General features: G+C 41.8%; 1 protein-coding gene across 14 annotated transcripts in view; it reads right to left on the bottom strand.

The window, feature by feature from the left end:
• The window catches only part of KIAA1217 (KIAA1217 ortholog), a 954123-nt gene that overhangs the window by 19399 nt on the left and 913258 nt on the right, over positions 1–21466 (bottom strand). For all 14 annotated transcript variants that reach the window (XM_077490971.1, XM_077490980.1, XM_077490973.1 and 11 more), the window contains 2 exons: positions 16391–16551; positions 3681–3856 (listed from right to left, as the gene is read on the bottom strand). In XM_077490971.1, coding sequence (XP_077347097.1) covers positions 3681–3856; positions 16391–16551 — 337 coding nt within the window. The remainder of the gene's footprint in view (positions 1–3680; positions 3857–16390; positions 16552–21466) is intronic.

The following is a 21466-nucleotide window of genomic DNA, read 5'->3' as shown; positions in this document are numbered from 1 at the left end:
ATCTTAATAGATTTTCCGTAACTCTCTGCTCTGGTTACAATGGTCACCATAACAAATAATGTGGCCAGAGGGTAGGTGGTTGTGCCAGATCCCACTATGCAGGATGTCTAATTCCATAAAGCAGGGTAAAACGTGTGGTACTCAGTGCATTGACACTGGGTAGGAGGCTCAAATATACAGAAGAGTCTAAAGGGGTGCTCTGGGCAAGAACCATACAATGTGTAGAAAGGGCACCATACTACAATTCAATAATTATTACATCATAAAAATCCAAAAAAAAGCCCACACATATAGCCAACATGTTTTTAGAGGCTGCTGAAGAGTGTACCTTTAAGCATTATACACTAGCACAGCCTCTCTCAACCATCTTACACCAGAGGAACCTTTAAAATAAAATTCAGGCCTTGGGGAACACTTACTAAAACCAATTCATATGGGAACAATGGCAAAATTTACTCCTACATTAGTGTTCAGTGAGAAGAATGCCCCATTACGACAGATAAAAACGATAACCAGTGCCATGCTGCTGGCTTTGCCAAGTGGTATTGGTCCTGAAGCTTTGAATGCACCATAAGTCAATCAGCCACAGCTCAAAGATCCCCAAGCAACCTCTAGAGGAACCCTTGTTGAAAATAGCTGCACTAGCAGGTAAGCAGCATAACAGCTTCCATTAAGCCAATCAGTCCCTTCATTTTTTCACAACCTTAAATTGGTTGTAAGCCCTTACATATGCCCAGTGAAGTGACTGGCCTTAGGTCATACACAGAGATGAAACAAAATCTCCTTCATAAGTTGTACCTGTTTATCTTCAGATTTCTCTACATCCCTTCAAAGTTCAGCATTTATAAAGCTTGTCTGAGCTGTCAGCAAAAGGGGCAGAAAGCTGAAGCTACACTCTGCAGCACTCAGTGAGGAGAGTTCTGAGAGCTGATTGGAGGGAAGAGACACACCCCCTTCACACAGCACACAGGAACAGAGCAGATGCTATCAATCTGCTGGAGCTCCCTCCCGTCACCTTTTTTCTCTTGGTGTCAGGAAAACTTGTCAGAAGTGATTCATGCTGATAGCGGAGGAACGAAACAGCAGAGACAAATTACACTTAGTGCTCTGTATTGAGACAGTACACACTATAGAGGGATATGCTTTGTTCATATATCATGGCTGAGGTTTACATAACTTTAACACATTGCTTGCTTCTTCATATTTGAATATTTTACTTTTTCAGACCCTTGATGCCTCTTATTTCCTAGAGTCCACCTTTCATTTTACCCAGAAAGCAAGCCCTGATGAAGGGAGGCCCAAAAATGTGTCAGTGGATTTAGATTTTGATTTTCATCCACAAAGGAATAAATACTTTTTGGACTCTAATTTATCCTATTGTTTTTATAAAATAAGTGTTGACATCGCCAAATTTCAGATTTAACATTGACATCACAAAATCTACGTAATACATATTCCTTGTGCATACTGACTTTTGTATAACTATATATCAAAACCCTTATTTTGTACAATAAAAGTGGGTTCTTTATAAAAGTAAAATTCGCCAGTGGGAAAAAAAAAAAAAAAAAAGAGAAATGGATTTAGTGGCTTTCACAAGATGGATGATTGATTTCTCTTGGACGAGTCCCAGCTGTTGCTTACGGGAACGCTTTGTGAAAGTGCGCTGCGAGGAGACAACAGATGCTGATGTTTCAGGAAGGAATAGGTGCTGAAATTGCTGTCAACGTAAACCGAATAGCTGAGAATAAAATAATAAGGGGGTAAAAAAGCTAAAACGGAACAGATCCATAAAAACGTCTGTATCGCACAGACTCTGCCGTGATTCTGGATGTAGACCAAGGGCACTGAAAGTGGGCAGTAAATATGGCCACATTATGTGTTTCCAGTGACAAATATCCCCTCTGCAAGAGCGGAATCCGAAATATAAAACTGTGAGAAGACAGTGAAATGAAAGCAACCTCGCAGAACTGGAGCATGATGGAGAAAGGACATACATTAAATCTTTTTTATGAGCTAAAGCAAAGGTAATTGCATCATATGGAAATTATACTCATAATTAATAATATTATTTTGCCACCAATTACCTTATAATTATTAATGATTTTAAATACCTCCATTATCTCCTGTGGAGCATAAAAGTGAACAAAAAATAGTGGACACAGAAAAAGCATTTAAAAGAAAAATCAATCACAAATGCAAATGGTCTTCTCGTCCAACATCAGTGCCTGACCTCACAAATGCTCTTCTGGAAGAATGGTCAAACATTCCCATAGACACACTCCTAAACCTTGTGGACAGCCTTCCCAGAAGAGGAGAAGCTGTTTTAGCTGCAAAGGGTGGGCCAACTCAATATTGAACCCTACAGACGAAGACTGGGAGGCCATTAAAATTCATGTGCATTTAAAGGCAGGCGCCCCAATACTTTTGGCAATATAGTGTATTTACTGCACTAACAGCTGCACTTGCTGGACAAGCTGTATTAACTGTATGTAGCCTTGGCAGTATACAGCAGTGTGTTCTCTGCCAGATACTGGCCAGATCACCAGGTGAAAGCAGAGGGAAAAAGCCTAAAAAAGAAAACAATTGCAGCCACCCCATCTAATGATTGGAAAGCTGCAATATATTAGATCTTTAGTTTTGGGTTTAATACTGAGACTTCTAGAACACATAGTTCCCAACACATTGCGCTAAATAAATATCAAGTGTATAGTACACATAATTATTGGAAAATGTTATTTCATTTAAAGTGGTTCAAAAAGCATCGTTTTTGTATTAAAATAACAAACATGTCATACTTACCTGCTCTGTGTAATTATTTTGCACAGAGTAGCCCTGAACTTTTCTTCTGGGGTCTCCCTGCTGGAGCTCCAGGCCCCTCCTCTTTGTCGGCTGCCCCCACGGAAAGCTGCTTTCCATGGGGGCACCCATGCATAGAATGCATTAAGGTGAAAAACCTTATGGCTTTAGAACCACTTTAAGCCTGTATTCTACTAGGAATAAAAGTGGTCCTAAAGGCTGCCGTTTTTTTACCTTACTGTATAATCTGCATTAAGTTAAAAAAAAGTTCTTAGTGCGATTCCCCCCCCTCTCCGCCCCTGTTCCGATCTCGATGCAATGCTGAACAAGAACAGTGGGCCTCTCTACTCTCTCCCTTCTCATAGGCCATTGGTTCCCACTACTGTCAATCACAGCCAGTGAGGGGGGTGTGGCTGAACAGCACTCTGTGTGTTAATGGACACACAGAGCGCGGCTTGGGAACGAGCCCTCATGAGTGCCTCCATATCAAACGGCCTGTTATGGTGGGCACCAGTGCTGAGATATGGTCATCCAGCGTTCAGGGCAAAGATGCCCCCCTCATTTTCTTAGGGTCAGTCGCCCCTATCCCTGTAATAAACCATTGCACACAGGGCAGCCGCTCCTCTTGCCCACCCCTTGTTCCAGCCCTGGTGGGCACTTGGCAGGAAGGAGAAGCTGGGAGTGGGGGACCCAAGAAGAGGAGGACGGGGCTGCTCTGCACAGTAGTTTGAATGACAGATAAGAATAACATGTTTGGTATTTAAAAAAAAAAAGGGGGTTTACAATCACTTTAAACTTGTTAAAGCAATAGACAACTTAGCCATGTTAGACCATGGTCTAAATCCGCGCCTGCAAACCAGTGTGAAAATAGACTGGGCGCTCACCTTAACTTGATGACAATCTGTTCCTCGTCCTGGAGGTACTTCTGCCTCTCTTGCTCCACTAGGACGCGCTGTCTCTGCACCGGATCCTCCAGGTTCCTGACCATGTCTGTCACTTTACTGCTGATTTCCAGCTCTGCTTTCTTCATCATCGCCCGCATCATCTCCTGGTTCTGCAGCTGTGACACAAAAGAAATCAGTTTCCATTTCTTCCTTCTGCCTCCCAAGAATCCTACCCATACAATTCCTCCTTGACTCCAGAGACGTGTCTCTACAAGGAGCGCTGATTAAATAATGTTCACTGTTAAGCTAGCCTTTGGCTCCGGATTAAACCCCACAGCTGTGTTATAAGTATGTACCAATGGACAATTGAGGAGTGATTGGCTGCGGCCAGTGAATCTCACTTGATGGTGTTCTTTGGTCTCAGATCAAAGGGACTTTAAGTTTCCCAAGTAGTGCTAAGCGGAGACGGAAATGAGAATATGTCATTAATTCAGAAGTATCCCTTTTATCACAGTTTGTACTTAACCGTGTAAAATATTTCAGGAGCTCGGTGTTTAATGCTGTGTACAACAGGAACATTAATATGCATCTCTAAATATTACCAGTGGAATTCTTCAACACTATTCTGATAGCATTTCTCTGCACCTGCTAAAAGCTTAACGTGGATGTAAACCCTCATATATACCCAGTGGAATGAACAGCCTCAGATGATACACAGGGATGAAACAAATCTCCCTACACACAGTACGTTTTTTTATGTATATCTGCTGTCTTCAGCTTTATATATTCTTTAGAAAGTTCAGATTGTGTTAGAAGATTTTCTCTTCCTGTTCAGCACTGCAGTGAAGCCTGGACATATAGGCAAGACAGCTGATTGGAGGAAAGGCACACACCCCCTCTCCTCATAGGTAGAGACTCCCAAGACTCTCAGAACTGTTCATTGAATTGTTCAGCTCTGTGCTAATTTATTTATAGCATCCTCCCCAACACAAAATTCAGGCTGCTTTTATCATATATGACGGAGAACCTGTCAGGAGTTATCAGGCTGATAACAGCAGAAAGGAGCAGGAGACAGCTACAGGATTTAGGGGTTTGAAGAGAGATAAGAAAACACTACAGATATATGTGCCCAGCTCAAATTTCATGAATCAGGTTTTTATCCACTTTAAAGTTTGATCTTCTGATATTTTTCCTTTCTCAGCTTCCTCTCTCCCATTCTCACCAACATGCTAGTGACATTTTCAAATAAAACCTGTTTTTATTAGGTGCCATAGTTCCAGTGACATCATCCAGGGCCAGATTTACATCTCAAGAGTCTATAGGCAGAGAAATATGAAGCACCCCCCAAAATAAAGACAGTAAGACCGCCTTTTATTTTCTTGATAAATTACCATAAAGGCTTCAATAAAAAAAACACACTAAAGTGAATTTTAGGGCACAAAAACGCAATAAACTACCCACATTTGCTAAAATATAAAAGACAAGCTTGCACTGAGTAAATAGATACCCAACATGTCAAATCCTAAATTTATGTATGCCCATAAAATGGCAATGTACTTCAGTACCCTATATTTTCTATAGGCGACACTTCAAAAGCCAGAGGTCATCAGTTTAGTGTTACGGAGGAGGTCTTGTGCAAGAATTATTGCTATCACTCAGGCGTGCATCGGTGATATGTAAAATGTAAAATGCCCCTGACACATGCATTTATGAGTATACGTGCTTATACGTGGGGGTGGGGGGTCTTAACATTTTTGGGTGAGGGGATTTTATGTGCTTGGGTTTAACTATTTTTTTTTTTGCTTAACTTTTTTATTTTTTTCCTCATTACAAAAAGTCCCCAATGTGGTGATTTTTAGGTGACAGGTTCTCTTTAACCACTCCCCTACTGCTGTATTGCCATATGATACCCGCAAGAACCCTTCGTCCCTCTGGGCGGGCGTCATATGATGTCCTGGGATTCCCTACATTGTTGAGAGCGTGCGCCCACCGCATCACTTGGGACCCGATGCATGTGCCCAGCGGCTGCGATGTCAGCTGTGATTGCTCGTCACAGAGCAGGGATGTGGATCTGTGTGCGTAAACACACAGATCCACATCCTGTCAGGTGAGAGGAGACCGATCCGTGTGTTCCCATTAGAGAGGAACACCGATCGGTCTCCTCCCCTTGTGAGTCCCTTCCCCCTACAGTTAGAATCACTCCCTAGGACACACAGTTAACTCTTTGATCACCCCCTAGTGTTAACCCCTTCCCTGCCAGTCACATTTATACAGTAACCTATGCATTTTATAGCACTGATCACCATATAAATGTCACTGGTCCCAAAATAGTGTCAAAAAAGTGTCCGATATATCCGCCGCAATATCGCAGTCATGATAAAAATCGCAGATTGCCGCCATTACTAGTAAAAAAAAAAAAAAAAATTATAAAAATTTCATAATTCTATCCCCTATTTTGTAGACGGTATAACTTTTGCGCAATTCAATCAATATACGCTTATTGCGATTTTTTTTTTTACTAAAAATATGTAGAAAAATATATATCGGCCTAAACTGAGGAAACAAAATAGTTTTTTTTAAAAAAATTGGGATATTTATAATAGCAAAAAAGTAATAAATATTGTGTTTTTTTTTCAAAATGGTCACTCTTTTTTTGTTTAAAGCGCAACAAATAAAAACCGCAGAGGTGATCAAATACCACCAAAAGAAAGCTCTATTTGTGGGGAAAAAAATGATCAAAATTAATTTGGGTACAACGACGCAGGACCGCACAATTCTCATTCAAAGTGTGACAGCACTGAAAGCTGAAAATTGGCCTGGGCAGGAAGGGAGTGAAAATGTCCTGTATGGAAGTGGTTAATGAGACACGCAAAACAGAGACCGACAGGTCCGCTCACCCAACCAAGTACGTGGAAAGCAGTGTCTCAGCTAGCCAAATGGAACTTGTCCCTTCCATGGAGATGGAGCTGGAACGGTGTCAGTTGTTCCGGTCTCAATCCGGAGTGTATAGTGATAGCCACTTGTTGAGTTTGGTCTCTATGGAAGCATCTCCATTTGGCAAGCTGAGACACGGCTTTCCATGTACTTGGTCGGGTGAGCGGACCTGTTCTGTTCTGATAACAGCATTTGTGCACTTTATGTCCTACACAAAAACTGTAAACTGATGTTACCTGCATTCCCTGTTATACTACAGTATTTTGATAACCCACAGCATAATCTCACATCCATACCCTCTGAGATCTCTGATACAGAGTAATACACTGATATACAACCAGTTTATGGTGACAATCACCAAAGAGTTTTGTGTTTCACAATTCAATGAAGACAATTGATTTAACTGCTGTTTGGGATATGCTTATTGACAATCCCCTGTGGGACTCTTCAATTTTTCAACAAGTGAAGCCTGTCTGAGATTACTCTATATATCGAGGATCCTCAAACTACGGCCCTCCAGCTGTTATAGAACTACGCATCCCATGGGGCATTGTAAAACTTTGACATTCACAGACATGACTAGGCATGATGGGAATTGTAGTTTCTGAACAACTGGAGGGCCGTAGTTTGAAGACCCATGCTATATATGGACACATCTCACACTATAGTTGAGTTGGAGAATGTTTTTTGTACACCACTAATTGGTTTACTGTTTTTTCTACATATCTAATTTTGTGGTCAATAGATATCACGGACTTGTATGTGATTTTTGTATGCATGTGCTTTGCAGCTGCTATCACTATAGACAATGTTTCCTTTTTTTATTAAGGCCAGATGACGGTGGTGGGTAATTTTACCAAGTCCTTTGTTTTTCATATATTTGTAATCAATCCCATGTTTTAAGCTGCGATCTGTGACTTTCTTTTTTGGGGGCTGTACACCACAATCCTTATATTATGTTCTCTAGATCTCAGCTGCTTACTGCCAACAGGGGATTCCAAGCAGATAGACAATTTTCCTGGTGCCAATATGGCAGCATTCATGTAGTAGGTGAGGATACCCATCGTGGCTTGGTGCCAGGAAAGGAAAATTACAGTAAGTATTTGATACGATTTTCTGTTTTCCTGGCACCAACATGGCAGCATACATGCAGTAGGTCAGAATACTACCACATGTATGCTACCATGGATTGGCACCATGTAGTAGGTGGGGATACCCACCATGGCTTGGCGTCAGGAAAGGAAAATTACGGTAAGTATTTAATATGATTTTTTGTTTTCCTGGCATCAACATGGCAGCATACATGTAGTAGGACAGGATACTACCACATGTATGCTACCATGGATTGGCACCATGTAGTAGGTGGGGATACCCACCATGGCTTGGCGCTAGGAAAGGAAAATTAAGGTAAGTATTTGATACAATTTTCTGTTTTCCTGGTACCAACATGGCAGCATACGTGTAGTAGGTCAGGATAGTACCACATGTATGCTACCATGGATTGGCACCAGTAAAGGAAAATTACAGTAAGTGTTTTATAAAATTTTCTATTTGCTAAAGCCCAACATTTGGGAAATTTTCCTGCCATTCCAACCGCCTACTAAATTCCAGGAAAATGCTGAAGGCAAAAAGTTTAGGACCTCTAATTCCAGTTCTCCTAACTAATGTGTTTTTTACTTTTCATGTGATCTCATCTGACTCAAGCAAGTGCCGTCTGACAATGGAAGTCGGTTTGGCATTGAAAATTTCTTCCCTTTCCGAACAGTCTCCGGTTTTCATGAATACTTAAAACATTCTTCAGTATCACTGCCAGCAGTTTACATAAAAATAAAAATTGCATTTTTAGTTTACTTGCCCTTCTGCCTCACATTAGCTGTGCTCACAAATTATTAACTCTCTCCCATTAACAACTCGGTGTGGATTGTACACATGGAAAGATGTGAGAGAATAACTATAATTAAAATAAATAAAATAATAATAAATAAGTATAATTATGTGTGGGAGAATCATGTAATTATTTCTCGCCAATTACTGTAAATAAATGGTATGTGCCACCCTGATAAAGAGTCTTTGGGAAGAAGAAGTCTGAAAGTTCCTTCCTTGGTGGCAGAGAGCCAATTAAATAAGACAGAATTCATTTGAAATACTAAATATATGAAAGGGAATGTGTGCTTCTCTCCTGCTTTTTAATGTTTTAATTACACGCAGTTACATTTCAGAGAAGAAGAGTGTTAATTCCCTCCGAGGGGGGAAAACAACATGGCTTTTACGGTAATTAAACAGCAGCCACGTTTCCTCAGCCCTAGTAAATTCAGTGTGAATGTGTGACTGTAGAAGAATATATTGACAATTACATTGACATAATTCAATGATAGTCCAGAGCTAAATCAAGGTAACCTAGGCAGGAGCCTAAGACCTGAAATATGTCCAGGGGGCCCAGAGACAACTCCAATAAACTAAGGGGGTCAAAAGTGTTTAAAGCTGTCCTACCTGCGACTTTAGCAGGCAGTTGGTGGCTGATGGGGGGCACTATTAACCAGAACAGACAGAGCACAATGGGGCAGCTTTTCTGTGCCTATTGCTATCCTTAATAATGAAGGAAAAGCTGTTATTGTGTCTAGGGGCCCATTCTGCATTAATCCATCTCTAATGATCCCTACTACAGCCAGAAGTGTGCCACATAAAAAAAATAGAAAAAATAATTAAAAAACAAAACAAGGGGTGCAAATTCCTAGTGCATTATCTCCAGCATTTTATCAAAAGATACAAATTACACTCGCAAAACGAGTATGTTTAATTGCGCTGTATAAAACCCAGGAACTAGAAGTAAGCCTATCATGGAACTTCTTAAGTTCAAATGGATGATAGTACCAGCTGACGGATTTCGGGGTCGCCTTCTTCATGCCAGAACTGCTTTTCTTTTATCTTTTAATAAAGTGCTGGAGATAATGCACTAGGCATTTTTGTCCTTGGTCCTGGTTATTTTTTTTCTGTGCAGTTACAAGATTCCGCAGTCTTAAAGTGATTGTAAAGGTAATTAGAAAAAAAAATCAAACATGTCTATACATACATGCTCTGTGCAATGGAATTGCAAAGAGCGGCTCCAAACTTCCTCTTTTAGGGTTCCCCGCCGACACTCCTGGTCCGTCCCCTCTGTCCATTGCCCCCATGGGAAGCCGCCCCGCTGCTGCGTCCATTGACAAAGAGAGTGGGACTCAGCCCTGCCCCGCGATGCAGTGCTGTATCGCAAAAAGTGCTCTGGTCAGGAAGGGGGTAAAATCTTCTGGGGATGAAGCAGTTAATGGGATAATAATGAAGCTGCTTTGCTGGTGAGACTGATGTAGTTATCCCAAAACGTATTTAAAAGGCATTTGTTTTGTACGATCTGAAAATCGCGAATCAACGCTCACCAAAATTCTACTAACATGAAATTAGCAGAAGGGGCCCAAAGGGTGGCCCTTGAGAAATTAACTTCCTCTTTCTATTCTCATAGTACCTCACTACGTTTCATGCTTGTCAAGCGACAATTTGTGGATAGTTAGTATGCTAGACAAAATCCTGCACACGCGCTTTTGACAAAAATCAGACGCTCAGTCATCCAACAATCAAACCGTGTGTACGAGGCCTACGGTAATCTCTCCTATTTCATTTAAAACTCAGCTTGAATTGCTCGCGTTTACTGTAACGCCTGTGTGCTCCCTCACTCGACAGGTAGGAGTAGGAACAGATCTAGGGAAAAATTGTTCAGGTCCCTTTGTGGAAAAAAGACTAAAACTCCTATTGAGTTCTCATGTTTATTCTAACCTTACTTGCAAAAACACCTGTCTATGGCTACCGAGTCGTATAAGACTGGATATAGTAACTCTCTGCTCGTAAAGCTCCAAGACAGCTTTTGATCTACCGACATACACTAAACATCACATAAATGAGCTATTCTGTGTTTTTGCAGTCGGTGTGGTGGAGTGGGCCGGTCGAGGAGTCTCACTATTGCCACTTGAAAAGTGACAGAGATGAGTTAATCCTTTATACGTCACCATAAAGTTAAATCAATATTTTCATTAAAATTGATCCATTCAGTTCCAGTTATAACCTGTAGGGGGCGCACTGCACATTTGTATCGGGCACAGCATTTTAAAATGAATCTGTAAGGATAGCAATACTTGTGCTGATATGTTTCTGAAAGTGGTTGTTATTCTCATCCTCCTTCCTGCTTGGTGAATGACTGATCCCGAAGAAACCTGGGCATACCAGGTATCGGGACACGTCTTGTGTATGTTCTGGTTTATGGTCCATATGTATTGAAGAGCGGTGCAAGGAGACACAAGGCTCAGTAGTTCATACCAGGAAAAGGTCTTCCTAAGAACTGAAGATTATTAACTGAGCCTCGGGCACTCCCTGTATGAGTTATGTTGGACTTTCTCCTTCTATAACCTTTGCTTAGTTCATTACGTCTGCTATTACCCTCTGTCATAGTTTCCATCCTTACTGGCAGCATCTTATAACAGCCTCTCTCATCAAAGCTCCTTGTCCTTCATTTGGAGGGACTGTCCCTCTTATGAGACCAAATCCCTCTGTCCCTCATGCAGCCCCAGTTGTGCATCCTTTTGGTCGGATGTGTACAGCTCTACACACAAGGTAACAATTTATTACCAAAGTGTTATGCTTCTCCAAACTTTTTATCTAGCCTCTATATTACTGCATCTGAAAAGCCAATATAAAAAGGTAAAAAGTGGAGATGTTGGGGTTGATTTACTAAAGGCAAAATAGACTGCATTTTCCTTAGTAAATGTGCTGAAGCTTCATTTTGTAAATACCCAATCAGGTGCAAAGTAAATAATAAAAAACAAAAAAAAAATAATAATTTTTGCTTGCACACCATTGGATGATGGAAATCAGAGGAGCTTTATCACATTTACGGAGCTCTGGGGAAAATGAATGCAACGGCACTGGCAAAGTGCACTATTTGCCTTTAGTAAATCCACCCCGATGACTCATGCCACAATAATGGCTCGTACAAACAGTCAGATTTTCCGTCGGAAAATGTTCGATGGGAGCCTATTGTCGGAAATTCCGACCGTGTGTAGGGCAGTTCCCATTGGAATCTCCATTGCACAAAATTTGAGATCTGGTTCTCAAATTTTCCGAGAACAAAATCCGTTCGCGCAAATTCGGATCATGTGTACACAATTCCAACGCACAAAGTGCCACGCATGCTTGGAATCAAGCAGAAGAGCAGCACTGGCTATTGAACTTAATTTTTCTCGGCTCGTTGGAAGTGTTGTATGTCACCGTGTTCTTGACGTTCGGAATTTCTGACCAACTTTCTGTGACCGTGTGTATGCAGGACAAGTTTGAGCCAACATCCTTCGGAAAAACAAACATGAGATTTTGTTGACAGAATGTCCGATCGTGTGTACGCGGCATTAGTGTGTTTTTCCACAAATAGCTCACATACTAGGTTTAAGATAGCCAAAGGACTGAGGGAATGTACGAAGCACTACGGAGCAACACATTGGGGTTGATTTACTAAAACTGGAGACAAAATGCTAATTCTGGTGCAGCTGTGCATGGTAGCCAATCAACTTCTAACGTCAGAGATGAAACAAACCTCCTTACATAAGTTTTACTAGTATATCAGCTGTCTTCGGCTTTCTAGATGCTTTAGAAAGTGCACATCATGTTAGAAATGTATTCCTCATTAAGCAGTGGGTGTGGATTCTGGGCATACGCTGTGTGTGAAACTGATGGGAGGAAAACACCCCACTCCCCTTCCTCCACATAGGAAGAGGAATGAAGAAACTTGCAGAGCTATGCTGTGAATAGACAAGCTCTCTGCTTATCTATTTCTTAGTTCCCTCCCCATCACAAATTTCCAGCTGCTTTTATCTTCAGTGTCAGAGAACTTGTCAGATGTGACTCTGCTGGTAACAGAGGTATGGAGCAGCAGAAATACTTGGAGCTTAGGGCTTTGGAGAGAGATAAGTAAACACTACAGATATATGTTCCCAGGTCAGATTTCTTGAATGGGGTTTACAAGCACTTTAATTTTTTATTTATTTTTTTAAACCTGGAAGCTGATTGGTTTCTCTGCAGAGCTGCACCAAAATTTTCACTCTCCAATTTTAGTAAATCAACCCCAATGGCCACCTTCTGCCATAAGTAGCCAATGTGGTTCTCCAGATTGTGTAGATCCATCAGTTTTTTCCACTACTCCATAGTGACTTGGCCACGGCTTGGGAATGATAAGTGCTACTGCTAGAACTGTCTCCAATGCCCAGATATAATTTATTTCCTTAACATTATTAGATTAAATGCTAATGGGAAACATCCAAAACTTTCACAAATTGCCAAGTAAATGGGTGGCATTATGAAACATATAAAGCAGTGACTAAGAAAATGAAATATGCTATTGTTGTAGCCAGTCAGTATAGATGTGTTTAGTTAAATGCGGTCCTGTACAATTATAGGTTTAATGCACTGTTACATAAGACATGTCTTCCCTTTGAAAATAGTGTCAGATGGGAGAGATTTTAGGTAGCCTCGGCACTGACAGTGCCTTCCCAATGTCCTTCAATAAAGATACCCAAGAACAAAGCTTTGATCCTATAAAATTAGACTGTATACTCTTTCAATGCAAGGTCACTTTGTGCTTAATATGTGACTTAATATAATCATCATACTCATTATAATACATGAGGCAGTCACAGCTGTTTCCATGAATAGAATACACAGGATATACTACTAATAATAATAATGTTATATCTAAATACCAAACCATGCAATGTCACGTAGATGGAAATGCCCAGCCAGCCGCAGAGGTGAAAGGCATGCTGGGACAAGTTACAGAGAACTTTACTTTTGATACCAGTACCATATTTGATGCACATTCAAACACCACAATCAAGTCAGAATCCACTCGCTACGTCTCAATCTGAGTCCTATATAATGTACATTGGCAGATTTCACAGAGCTCCTCGCTTGTTGGTGTGTCTGCTTCCTGAAGCATGTGCTGTGTAAATTATCTTGCCCTGTACTTATGGTACCAGCAATCAGATTAAGACCTGCCTTGAAACTTTGAATCAGCCTGGTGATATAACAAGCACATTGACAGCTGTGATAAGCACTTTAATACATAGAGCCCTTTGGCACGGGTGCCTTCTGTTCCGATCGGCAGGGGATCTGTGAGCTGATAACAGGTCTACTCGGTTTATGCAAAGAAGACATGGACAGAGCCCTCTCTGTTCTATGGGCAGTGGGTGCAAATGTACTCTGCTGTCTGTTTACACCTGGCTGCCTCCGATCTGGTCCACCAAAATGGAAGAGGATGCAGTTCTCCTCCATTTTTTTTAGTAGGCCTGAGTGAACCCAGAGGTAGACCAGTGTAAATGGACACAAGTCTGTTTATACCCGCTGGTCCCTAGGGATGCATGGACTTTCAGATCAGGTCCACCTAAAAAACTGACAGGAGGAACCGATCAGATCACCCATGCGAAAGGGTCCTTAGGTATGTTAATGAAAATAAGGAGAGTAGGGTGTGTTTGGGAACTTTCTTACATATTATAAACAGCTAAGAAAAATTGTTTCCAGAAAGGGAATTCTTCCTAGCGGGGACAAAAAAATGTATCTTTACATACACTTTAACCTCCCTGGCGGTACGATTATTTCAGATTTTAGGTGCTGAAAGCGGTACAATTTTTTTGCATGAAAATTTGGCGTTTTATATTGTAGTCCTGTAATTCTTAGGAATAACTCACTTAAATCTGTCCAAACCAGAGTCTAGCAGGCATCCCGGGTATGATAACGTTTGAAAAATGAAATCATAAATTATAATATAATAAATAACTATAAATAATTATACCAAATAATAATATAAAAATAATAAAAATTATTCAATAATGTAATCAAATCAAAAACACAGAAATTTGCTCAGTTGCAGAATTGTCACTGTCCTTTACTTTTCAGTATTTGATGACGGATCTCCCCAAAAATCACTATCCCTCAATTTTGCGAGTGATTCTAATTTATTATCGCTGTTTTCTAGCTGGTCTAACATCATTTTTGATGTAAAGGGACAGTTTTGGTTCTTAGGGACAATCTCCAGTTTCCAGGCATAAAGAACAGTTTTTATAAGATAAAACTGCATGCCGGACACTTGGCACAACACTAGGGACAAAGGGGATGTGAAATTATTACATACAACAATGTAATCTGTAAGATTACATTATACTGTATGTATACTGTGTGTTTCACTTTTTTGAAGTTGGTGCCGTTCTCCGTCCCCGTGCGTCGCAACGCTTGCAGGGAATGGAGATCGGCTCCGTGATAGATCGAGCGGAGCACGGCTCACTCATACAGCGGGGGGGACAAGGGGACAAGGTAAGTAACATCTCCCTGCATTCAGCGATGCGGTCCCGAGTCTGGCTCGGGGTTACCGCTTTTGGTATAAAATCTCCACCCCAAGCCAGACTCGAGAATACCACCAGGGGGGTTAAAGTGGAGTTCCAAACAAAAGTGGAACTTCCGCTCATCTGTGTGACTGCGGTGTGATTTGAGCCATTGATTTGCGTAGCTCAAATCGCACCAGGCTAGTGCGAGAACCTTTTTTTGTCTATACCAGAATTGGATTGCATGGGTGTTCACACTGCGTTTTGCAAACCAATTTTAAAGTCATTAACTTACACGCCACAATTGGTTCGCATGGATGAGTTGCGATTTATATGTGGTTCCGAATCTGCAGTGAATTGCCACCACATCTAGTGTGAACCCAGGCTTAGTCTAGGGGTGAAGGAATAAGGTGTATTACTATCCCAATTCCCGAGAATAGGATAGTAATACCCCTTATTCCTTCACCCCTAGGCAGGCTCCAGCGCATTTCTCTTATGCTCAAAGCTCTGGGCGGTCCCTCAGAGTCACCATGTACAGTGCAGCCCAAAACGCCTTAGAGGGACAGCAGCACTGGACCAGTCACATGGATGGAGGAAGCCTGACAGAGCCAAGAATAATGTACATGGTACTCCTTATCCCTGCACCCCTAGACAAAACAACTATTTAATTATTGTAGCGCAGAGGGGCCCCACTGCAAGGGTAGATTTTGCTTAATTCCTGGAGTACAGTACAGCATTAAAGAATAAGTCCACCTATGAAACATGTTACATGTTCCACCCGTATTTAGGGTGGAACATGTAACATGTTACAGCTCTTGTCCCCTCTCACCCCTCTCCTCCTGTAACATCTTGGGGGGATGAGTTCTTCTCCCAGCACCCGTTGTCCTGTTTTAAAAACAGAGGGGCTCCACCCACACAGCCGCATAATATATTCACGAATTCCTGTGAATGAATAAACTACAAGTATCGTCTTCAACCGCGGCAGACAGACTTGTAGTTTCGATGGGCTGCAGGGGTGTTGATGAGTATTCTTGTAGTTGACTGACACGTCCTCCTGCTTTTAAACAAAAAGCCTGTACAGAGATATGGGCTTGTCTGCAGGAGCCTGCATTGCACCAGTGAACTACTAATTTTTCTGGTGCAATGCTTTCCAAGCTCCTGCAGGAAAGAATAATAAATGCACATTTTTTCTTGCAAAAATATGTGCATTCATTGTTTTTCTCTGTAAACATGAACTTTGCTTTTCAGATCAGGTATATAGGTAAATAAAAATATGAGCATCGCATATAGGTTTAATCTATTGGGTAGCTTAACTTTACAAAAGCAAAAGAATAAAAAAAAAGACAATATAAAGTCATAGCAAAGGTGAAGCAAACCCAGACTATCACCTACCTGTAGCTGCTTCATTTTATGCAGCTGAAGACGCAGCTCGGCCACATTACGTCGCATGTCGTGCAGGCTAACTTGCATTTCTGAACCAGCAGGTGGCGCATGACTGACAGCTGTAGATTCAATAATGGATAATATATTCTTTCCACTGGATATAGTATGAACTGCAGTAATGAAACAAGAAATTATAGAATGGAAGGAAAAAGTTACACATTCAGTTAGTGTATGTATATAAACATATGCATAGAATTTATGTATACAAGAGATATGCTGAAATTCTTTTATTTTCTTACAGAGCCTTAAACATTGTAGGAATCAACTGAAGGATCCATAGCACAGGAATAATACGCAGAGCTCTCCAGATTCCTCAGCCTGGCCATACATTTTACAATTTTCTTATTCAATTGCCTTTAGATTTACCTCCTACTATGTAGTAAAAGGGCCTGCCTGATTGCATGCAAATTGAAAGTGTTTTGGTTTGACCTCCTATTATATGGTTTTGGTAACTCTAAAGCCCCGTACACACGAGAGGACTTATGTCCGACAGACTTCCGAAGGAGTTCCGTCGGAGTTCTGCTGGAATTCCGACGGAGTTCTGACAGACTTTTCGGCTGAGCGGACTTGGCCACACACGATCACACTAAACTCCGACGGATTGGAACGTGATGACGTACGACTGGATTCGAATAAGGAAGTTCATAGCCAGTAGCCAATAGCTGCCCTAGCGCCAGTTTTAGTCCGTCGGAGTAGCATACACACGAGCAAATTTTTCGAAGGGACCGGGTCCGGCGGAGTTCCTTCGGAAAAATTTGAAGCATGTTCCATATTCTAAAGTCCTTCGGACTTTGGCGAGTCAAAAGTCCGTTGCAGCCCACACACGATCGAATAGTCTGACGGACTCAGTCCGTCGGACTTTGGATGTTGAAAAGTCCGCTCGTGTGTACGCGGCATTAAGGAAAATTGTACAAGAAAATTGTACAATGTATGGGCAGTCTTACTATGGTGAAGCACGCTGGTCGTTACACCAAAATGAGCTTTATGGGTATGATTTGTAACATTTTACCCTACCAGTGATATAGTCAGATGTTGCTTATCTTGCTGGGTGAGTAACATTTGAAGCTAGAGATTTTCTATAGCGCAAATACTATAAAAAGCACAAGACTTTCAATAATGGCATTTTTATGTGCCTATAATGCATTTAACTGGGCCTGATTAAAACATAAAATTATGGGAGCTATTTTGTACAAAGATCTCAACTATCCAGAATAGTAATAAATTGAATTTCTACTCAAAATGCACTTATTAAAAATATTATGAATAATAATTAGAAATGGTATGGTTTGTCCTTAACGCTCACTTTCGTTGGACAGCTTGGTCTGCTGTCATGTAAGTGGGAATAAAAATAAAGACGTGTGAAATAAGAATATACCAAAATGATGTCATCGCAGGTATTAGCCATATACACTTACCAGAATTCATAATTTATTTCTTTATTTATTTTTGCTATTGTGGGCCTTTAAAGCCTCAGGAGACTGGAGAACAACAATGTAGCATCCAGTACTATTCAATATTAGTACCCAAATCAATCACAGTTTATGTAGCTGCTTTCATATAATGGCACAGTTTGAAAACTCAGCGGGTGGTTTTACTAAGTCTCTCTACAAAAATATAGTTGGGAAAAATGTTGGTTGTTGTTGAATGCAAATAGAAATGACAGATGAGCGCATCTCTGGTGAATCTCACATGCAAATACAAGTCTGGCTGCATGAAAGCCGACTCTGTTTCAGGTAAGGAACGGCGACGACAGTGTTAAATATTCACCAGCACTGTGCCGACAGACACATAACCACCTCTGTTGTTTTACTGCTGTTCCTCGGCATTTGTATGCTGGATCTCTGCAATGTTGGTGAAGCTTGCTGCAGAACAAACTAAAGTTATGTGAGGTAAACTGTGGAAAAATGAATCTAGAGCAGGGTCCTTAACCTGGGGTCTTTGCTTATGGAGCCACCTGGGACCCGTGGGCGCGGTCACGCTGTACGCCGCGTGTGCCTGATAGCCTCGTCAATTAAAGGGGACATACAGGCACGCCCATTTGCACACCGCTGCCATTGTGCCGACGTATATCGGCGTGCATTAGTCGGCAAGTGGTTAAATTTGCATCATCGTTCTCTGCACAACCGCCATCTTGTGCTACTCCATAAAAGCAAGTGCTAATTCTCATTTTCTAGTAGTAGATTTGAGCAGAATTAAAATAGTTTTGTTCAATTTGCACAAGATTATTATTATTATTATTCACGATTTATATAGCGCCAACAGTTTACGCAGTGCTTTACAATGTATAGGGGGGACAACACAATTACAGTACAATACAAAAGGTACAGGAGGGCCCTGCTCAATGCTTACATTCTAAAGGGAGGGGGTGGTGGTACAAAAGGTAATAGCTGCAGAGAATGATTTGATGAGGGTGGCTCGGGGACAATTGTTAGGTGGGTGTGGGATTGGCTTCCCTGAATAAATGAGTTTTCAGGGAACTCCTAAAGAGGGACAGGGTAGGGGCTGATCTTACAGACTGGGGCAGGGAGTTCCAGAGGATGGGAGAAGCTCTGGAGAAGTCTTGAATGCAAGCATGAGAGGAGGTAACAAGGGAGCTAAAAAGCAGTAGGTCCTGGGAGGAATGGAGGGGACGATTTGGGCGATATCTGCAGATGAGGTTGGTGATGTAGATGGGGGCGATGTTGTGGATGGCTTTGTATGTTATGGTTAGCATTTTGAATTTTTTTTTTTTTTTTAAATTGTATTTTTATTGAAAATATAAAGATAACAATAACAAAGTGTTGGCATAAATGCACAGGTAAACAGTAAGTCCATCAAATAAAACAAATCAGAAACAGCGAGGGGGGGGGGGGGGGAGGAGAGGGGAGGGAGGAGAGGGGAGGGAAGAAAGAGGAGGGGGGGGGGTAGGATATTTCAGCACATTCTGTATATCCTCACATTAATTAACAATTATTTGTGGTACAAAACAGCAATCGTCACAATCAAATAGGCATAGGACAGTGAGCAGGAAATGTGGAAACTTCATTCCTTTAGAAGGGCATAGAACAGTGTGAACGTGCAATTTGAGCCTTAAACTTAGCGTAGGAGGTCCAAACTCAGAAAACTATATTAAGTAGCAGTATATAGTTTAGAGCGATACCACAGATCCCAAATCATTGAGAACTTAGGCATAGTGTCATGGACTATGGCTGTAAGCTTTTCCATACGGCCGATATGTTCTAGGTTCTGCAAGACCTGGGGGAGAGTGGGCGGGGAACGTGATAGCCACCGTGTAGGGATAGCTCTCTTAGCTGCTAACAAAATAAAGGTGGCAAGCTTCTGAGCATGTCTAGAGAGTCCAGGAATCGGCAACCCTAGTAAGAAATACAGAGGGTCTAATGGGAGGGAAATCTCCAACAAGTCTTGGACGAAGGATTGTATTGTAATCCAAAATGGACGGATCAATGGGCATGCCCAGAAGATATGGAAATGGGAACCTATATCTCCCCGACATCTCCAGCACATCGCAGGAGTCTTGGGATCATATTTATTTAAAATTTCAGGCGTTCTATACCAAAAGAGCAGAATCTTGTAAGCCGTTTCCTTCTGTTCCACACAGCGGGATGTCTTAGAGACGGCCTCCCAGATTCTCTGCCATTGTGGGAGTAGGATGGGATGTTCTAACACTTGCGACCACTTACGCATATATGAATGAGAAGATTCCGTAAGGGGCACCGATTCATGGAGTATTCTATAAATGTCAGTGATTAAATGGGCCTGGTATGGGCCCTGAGCACATAAAAATTCAAATGGAGTTGGCTTATCAAGACAGAGAGTGGGGGATTTAGAAGCAAAGTAGTGTCTGATTTGCAGATAGGAGTGGAAGAGTTGTTTGGGAATTTGGTGCTGTTTCTGCAAGTCCGCGAATGATAGAAGCCTCCTGGTGAGCGGGTGCACTATATTGCGGAGTTGAAACAAACCAGCTTCAGACCAAGGAATCACTCTATCATATGCTAGGCTGTCTGGGATATCTGGATTAAACAGTATGTTTAGCAAAGGAGAGCATTGGGAAGCCAGAGGAAACAACTTTAGGCATTTCCTCCAGATTTCCAAGGAGAACAGCATCGGGGCCAGACAGATGCTACGAAGTGGACCCATGGAGGTTTTAAGGTCTGCCCAAAGCATGGCACAGATGTGTGCAGGCCTGGTGATGCTCATCTCAATTTCAGCCCACACTGTGGGGGCTTTCCGGGATGACCAGGTAATAACTGGTTTAAGGTGTGTAGCATAGTAATATTTGATCAGATCTGGGGCTCCCAGACCTCCACGCCATTTAGGAGCCAACATCACCGAACCTGCAACCCTATGCGCTCGATAATGCCAAATGAAGTTAAGAAAAGCTCTTTGGACAGCCTTAAGTTGGGACATAGGGATTGGGATTGGAAGAGTATCAAAAAGGTAGAGGAGTCTAGGCATCACTGACATTTTTAGGACATTGATACGACCCAAAAGTGAGAGGGGAAGCGAATCCCATTGCTTCAAAAGCCTAGCAATGTCACGAAAAAGTGGGGGGTAGTTAGCCGAGTATAAGGTCGAATAGGAGGGAGTAATGTTAATCCCCAGGTACTTAATGGAGTCTGTGCACCAGTGAAAGGAATAGTTGTCTTGCAGTATTGTGAGAGCAGAAGAGTGAATGTGTAAAGGTAAAGCTTCAGTTTTACTGGTGTTAATCTTGTACCCTGATATGGAGCTAAAATCTTTCAGCAAGGACAACAAGTTCGGAAGTGAGATATGGGGATTGGTCAATGTCAGGAGGATGTCGTCTGCAAATAGGGACATTTTATATTCCCTGTGGCGTAGGCATATCCCTCTAATGTCTGGGTGAACGCGGATGGCCTCCGCCAGGGGTTCGAGGCAGAGGATAAAAAGAAGAGGCGACAGGGGGCAACCCTGTCTCGTGCCATTGCTCAAAGGGAATGAAGACGATAGGTAGGATGCCAATTTGACCTGGGAAGAGGGGCAGGAGTAGAGGGCTTCAAGAGCTGA

This window comes from Lithobates pipiens, unplaced genomic scaffold (genome assembly GCF_037356315.1).
Source record: "Lithobates pipiens isolate NorthernLeopardFrog02 unplaced genomic scaffold, aLitPip1_a1.2 Scaffold_19, whole genome shotgun sequence".
NCBI classification, from domain to species: domain Eukaryota; kingdom Metazoa; phylum Chordata; class Amphibia; order Anura; family Ranidae; genus Lithobates; species Lithobates pipiens.
Note: the sequence above shows the minus strand (reverse complement) of the source record. Positions and strands in the feature narration are given on the sequence as shown.